The sequence below is a fragment of the Sphaerodactylus townsendi genome, linkage group LG11, assembly GCF_021028975.2.
Source record: "Sphaerodactylus townsendi isolate TG3544 linkage group LG11, MPM_Stown_v2.3, whole genome shotgun sequence".
Taxonomy (NCBI): Eukaryota; Metazoa; Chordata; class Lepidosauria; order Squamata; family Sphaerodactylidae; genus Sphaerodactylus; species Sphaerodactylus townsendi.
Window position 1 is genome coordinate 5,706,868 of NC_059435.1, and position 6,000 is coordinate 5,712,867.

At 48.3% G+C, this 6,000-nt stretch overlaps 1 protein-coding gene across 7 annotated transcripts in view; it reads right to left on the reverse strand.

The window, feature by feature from the left end:
- EPB41L4B (erythrocyte membrane protein band 4.1 like 4B) overlaps window positions 1-6,000 on the reverse strand; it is a 176,723-nt gene that overhangs the window by 130,228 nt on the left and 40,495 nt on the right. For 6 of the 7 annotated variants that reach the window (XM_048511185.1, XM_048511186.1, XM_048511188.1 and 3 more), the window contains exon 2: window positions 212-316. In XM_048511185.1, coding sequence (XP_048367142.1) covers window positions 212-232 — 21 coding nt within the window. In that variant the 5' untranslated portion in view covers window positions 233-316. Of the gene's footprint in view, window positions 1-211; window positions 317-6,000 lie in introns of those variants that run through there. The other variant, XM_048511189.1, reaches the window with a different exon arrangement.

Consider the following 6,000-nt stretch of genomic DNA (forward strand, 5'->3'; position numbering starts at 1 on the left):
GATTGCAACTTGTGTTGTTTTAAAGGGGAACAACATAGCCTGCCAGCCAGACTCAGAAAAATGCACAGTCAGTCAGCTGATAGCCATGACACTATAAATGGGAAATACATACATGTTTGAAGCCACAGAACAGTATATGGAAAAACTCCTGAGGAACTAATTGTTCCTTCCCGACACCCAAATTACTGTGATATGAAAACTGCATACATACCATCACCTGGGACATATCCATGAACTGCAAGCCAAAGTAATCCGTTTCAACAAGATCCAAGTGATATACAATCTGGTCAAATAAATCCTGACCTTTCGCATGTTTCTGTAGGGAAAATAAAAATATTTTTTTTTAACAGGAGGAAAATAGTTTTGCGTACATATAAGACATAAACAAATTGCATGCTTCTTTGTCAGGGTGGCAGAACACGGCTGCACATTTCCTAACATCCATATAATTACAGGGATGTGATTAATTAGGCCCTGGCTGAGGGTACAGGGTGGGCACATCAGCGGATACCACAGACGACTCATCAAATAACAAATGAACCACATCAGCTATAAAATGCGAGCATTGCCAAAGCGTCTGGGAATCCGTGTTCTCACGGCTAATGGAAGATTTCACAGTTTTTAATTACCCAAAACACAAAGGGAAGGGAAAATAAATCTTCTGCGGTCGTAAAGTACTGAGTAGCAACTTCGATCCACGCATCCACAAGCTTCCAATGACATTTGGAATCGTTTGGGGTCTGCTGGCACTTTTCCACCCATGGCGATCACCCAGGGCCATTAGTCCCTTTAACAAGATGAAATACAGGGTTGCTTGCCAACCTCAGTCCAGTCTGTACCCATTGAGGCCCATCAACAGCACAGTATGGAGATACGCCGGCACAGCGCTCTGCTGGCACCACTGTAGGTACCCAAAACGGGCAAGATCAGAGGCAATAGGGGGAGGAATGGATCACAATCAATGCCCTAAGCCCATAGTGGCGAACCTTTGGCACTCCAGATGTTATGGACTACTATTCCCATCAGCCCCTACCAGCATGGCCAATTGGCCATGCTGGCAGGGGCTGTTGGGAATAGTAGTCCATAACATCTGGAGTGCCAAAGGTTCGCCACCACTGCCCTAAGCTAATTCAGCCAATGCCCCACCTTCCACACCAGCACATTCTGCCTACAAAACACACAGGCATCAATGTAAATGTTCCTGTTGAATTCACATGGGAAGGAGAAGCAATGCCCCCTCAGGCCCACTTTCCATTCCACCTACACAACTATGGCACAGCCAGCAACATCCCTAGTTCACACGGCATGGAGGATCTCTCTGCCCTCATGTCTTGCACACCTAGAATACACGTGAGGAGAGTGATGACGATGAGGAGCGCATAGCACCAAGAGCTGAGGATAAGAACGGACATTGGGTGTTGTGGGTTTTCTGGGCTGAGTGGCCGTGGTTCAGTGGTTTTAGTTCCTAACATTTCGCCCACAGCTGTGGCTGGCATCTTCAAAGGCGTGCCGTGGTGCAATGCAAGTGGAATGGGCAGGTTTTTCTTGAAATAACCTCCTATCTCCAGGACGGGAGCTCACTCCTTCAGATCCAGCTGACTCTCAACTAAGCCAACTGGTCGATGGATTTATGGACCCAACTGGGTGTTCCTCAGTCAGAGAGGTTGGGTTTTTCTCTTTGGGGAGGTGGGGGGTTAGGCATGGAGCACCCAAGGCAACTGTTTGGGCTAGAGGGGGCTAGGGGTCTCACACTTAGAGGGACAATTGCGAGGAGGTCGGCTAGTGCCACCATCTTTAGACTTGGCTGCATCAGCTTAGGGACAGCTCGGATGTAGAGTAGTCAGAAAACCTGACTTTCTCAGGGAGAGACCTCAGCTCAATGAAAGAGCATCTGTATGCATACAGAAGTTCTCTGGTTGAGCCTCCGGCATCTCCAGTTAACAAGGGCCAGGTAGTAGGTAATACCTACTGCCAGTCTGTGTAGACAATACTGACTGCGTAGACCAGTGGTGGCAAACATCTGGAGTGCCAAAAGTTCGCCACCACAGCCCTACAGCTACCCTGAAGCTCCTGCTGCCAAGGCTCTGGAGCTAACATGGTGGGACTAGCCCAGGGGTAGGGAACCTTTAACACTCAAAGAGCCATTTGGACCCGTTTTCCACGGGAAAAGAAAACACTAGGAGCCGCAAATAATTTTTGACATTTAAAATAAAGATAACACTGTATATATTGGGGTTTTTTACCTTTTACTCCACTCATTCTGAGAAGCGCATGGATGCGCCTGCCCTGCTGCATGCAGAACGGGCAAGGATGGGGCCAGGAGCTTGGCCTTGCCGGCTGCCGGGAAAGTACCTGCCCTGCTCGAACGGGGTGGGCGAGAGGGGAAGCCCGCGGCACTGCCCAGCCGGCCACGGGCAATTGGTGCGCCCGCCCTGCTACCTGCAGGGCAGGCAAGGATGAAGCCGGCGGCTTGGCTCGTGGAGCCAGAGTGCAAGGGCAAAAGAGCTGCATGCGGCTCTCAAGCCGCAGGTTCCCTACCCCTGGACTAGCCAAACTAGATGGCATCTGCCATGAGTCGGGTCGGAGGTGACACTGGGAAACTAATGCCCCCAAGCACTCCGGGACTTCTGAGCAGCCTTCCCACCTGCATCATTTTCTCAAGCCAAAACAGCCATCCAGGGCTCTGTTTGGCCCAGTGTGGGGCTCCACATGCTCTGACTACCACAAAAGGAGCCCCACACCAGCCCCCATTGGCTGTTTCAGGTCTCAGCATGGTGTAGTGGTTAAGACCAGGTGCACTCTAATCTGGGGAACCGGGTTTGATTCCCCGCTCTGCCACTTGAGATGCGGATGCTTATCTGGTGGACTAAATTAGCCTGTGCACTCCCACACATGTGCCAGCTGGGTGACCTTGGGCTAGTCACAGTTCTTCAGAGTTCTCCCAGCCCCATCTACCTCACAGGGTGTTTGTTGTGGGGAGGGAGGGAAAGGAGATTGTAAGCCCCTTTGAGTCTCCCTACAGGAAAGAAAGGGGGGATATAAATCCAAACTCCTCTTCTTCTGCTCTTCAAAAATGGAAAGATGGCTGGCGCTCCTCTTCTCCTTGCTTCTGAGCAGAATCAGACTCCGGAGTACTTGGGACCATTAGTTCACTGACATAACATCTGACTTCAAATTGGATCAGGGAGTGTGGCAGATGCCTTGTCTAGAAGCAGCCAAACCAATCTGCTATTGGGGAAAGGGGATTCTGGCCCCATCGTTTTCTTTTTCCCAGGGTCCCTAAATCATGGCAAGGGGTGATGGGAATTGTAGTCCATGAGCACCTGGAGAGCCGCAGGTTGCAGACCCCTATTCTAGCATCTAGGAACGTTACCATGAACCACCTTAAAACAACCCACAAGGCTACATCCCAAAACCACTCCATAAGCCCGTGGTGGCGAACCTTTGGCACTCCAGATGTTATAGACTACAATTCCCATGGCCAATTGGCCATGCTGGCAGGGGCTGATGGGAATTGTAGTCCATAACACCTGGAGTGCCAAAGGTTCGCCACCACGGCCATAAGCTTTTCAGGACTTCCATATAGCCAATGCTCTGCCCTCAATACAATACAACCCTTTAAATGCATAGATAAGTACAAGCACTTTTGTACTCACCAAATGCACTGCGTTCTGTAAGTCAGCGAGCTGTAAGTCAGCTCGCTGTGTATTAAAAAAATAATTTCTCAGCCAATCAGTAGTAAGTGAAATAGATTCCACTGGCAGCACATGTCAAAGAGCACGAGGAGTAGGTGTCGATTTCTATTTAAGTCTCACCTACCAAGAACGATCTGCAGAGGCAGGGGCGTTCACATTTTCTGGCATTTCAAGAGACATCTTTTCTGTCTTCCCCAAGATACATCCTAGCTGAAATATCGCCTCCTGAGATAACAGCCTGAGCCGGTTTGTGGGCAAAGGACACATTTTAGAAGGTAGAGTTTTTATGACTCAGGACTCTGAGCAAAACATTCCCACAGAAAAAAGACATGATGTGCCTGAAACGTATGGCTGGGAAGCAATATTGTGCACTGACCTCACCTTGTGTTCTCTAGACCGAAATGTTAAGTATGTTTCTCAAAAGAATTTGGAAAACTTTCATGTTTAGTGTTTGCAATCCAAAAAGGACTCTCTCCCCTGAGCTCCATCCTCAGCTTACAAGAAGAAGAAGAGTTTGGATTTATATCCCCCCTTTCTCTCCTGCAGGAGACTCAAAGGGGCTGACAATCTCCTTGCCCTTCCCCCCTCACAACAAACACCCTGTGAGGTGGGTGGGGCTGAGAGAGCTCCGAGAAGCTGTGACTAGCCCAAGGTCACCCAGCTGGCATGTGTGGGAGTGCACAGGCTAATCTGAATTCCCCAGAGAAGCCTCCACAGCTCAGGCGGCAGAGCTGGGAATCAAACCCGGTTCCTCCAGATTAGATACACGAGCTCTTAACCTCCTACGCCACTGCTGCTCCTTACACACACAGGCAGGCTAGGAAATAAAAGCTTTTGCAGTCCAGCACGGGTGATACTAGTACACACCGAGTGTTAATTCATGTCCCTGTTTTAAGGCAGACTTTGACAGAACAGACTTGTAAATGTGACACAAAAATGGTTACTGGCCACGACTGTGGGGACTCTTCAACATCCCCGATTAACTCAAGTAAAGACTGTAGCTCCCTACACCAAATGTACACCTGGGGAGTTAAACCCAGATTTGATCAGTGTAATGTGCACAATGGGGGGGGGGTGATTCTGGAAACCAGCCAATTGTGAGTTTCCTTTCCAGAGGAAACTGCATGCACCTACCTGTTGGGCATCCCTCAAAATCTGGGGTCCTAGACAATCACCTGTGCCGGCCTAGTGGTTGGATCAACCCTGTAAACAGGTGATCAGTTGTAAATTATTCTAAAGATTTAAACAAACATTCCTGTTGGATGCAGTCAAAAGCCTTTGTTGCATCACTAAACATTAACATTACATTTTCCTTGTTTCATCTTGTGCTCCATTTGTAAGAGAAAGAATAAGCTTTTGCAATGTTAATCTGTTAATCTTCGCCAGTAATAAATCTTAGGTCATGATGGATATATTTCAGCGCTCTCTTATTCCATCTGTTTTTATCTCCGTGAAGATTTTGCAATGTACATTTAGTTAGTTAGTTAGTTAAATTTATTACAGTCAGTAGACCTGTGTAGACAAAACAAACCATATACAAATAAATCTCAAAATAAGACAGTCTTACCTAAAATAGTTATTATCACAACATTTAATAAAGTGATTGGTTTACAGTAGCTTATGCTTATTGCACCCATGGACGTAGGTAAGGGGGGTTTCTCGGGTTTGAACCCCCCCATTCATGTCCAAAGCTCCACCCACCCGTTTGTGGGTTTTAAAAACATTTTAGTGCTTTTTCGGTTTTTGGCCTGCAGGGGGTGCATTGTTTGGGCTAGCAGCACCAGACTTTCAGGGATTGTTTGGGGGACTCTCCTGATGATACTACCCGGGTTTGGTGAGGTTTGGTTCAGGGGGTCCAAAGTTATGGACTCCCAAAGGGGGTGCCCCCATCCTCCATTGTTTCCAATGGGAGCTAATAGAAGATGGGGGCTACACTTTTGAGGGTCCATAACTTTGGACCCCCTGAACCAAACTTCACCAAACCTGGGATGTATTATCAGGAGAGTCTCTTATTGATACCACCCAGGTTTTGTGAAGTTTGGTCCAGGGGGTCCAAAGCTATGAACTCCCAAAGGGGGTGTCCCATCCCCCTTTGTTTCCAATGGGAGCTAATAGGAGATGGGGGCTACACCTTTGAGGGTCCATAACTTTGGACCCCCTGAACCAAACTTCACCAAACCTGGGGGGTATCTTTAGGAGAGACTCCTAAAGATACCCTGAAAGTTTGGTGCGTCTAGCTCAGGGGTAGGGAACCTGCGGCTCTCCAGATGTTCAGGAACTACAATTCCCATCAGCCTCTGTCAGC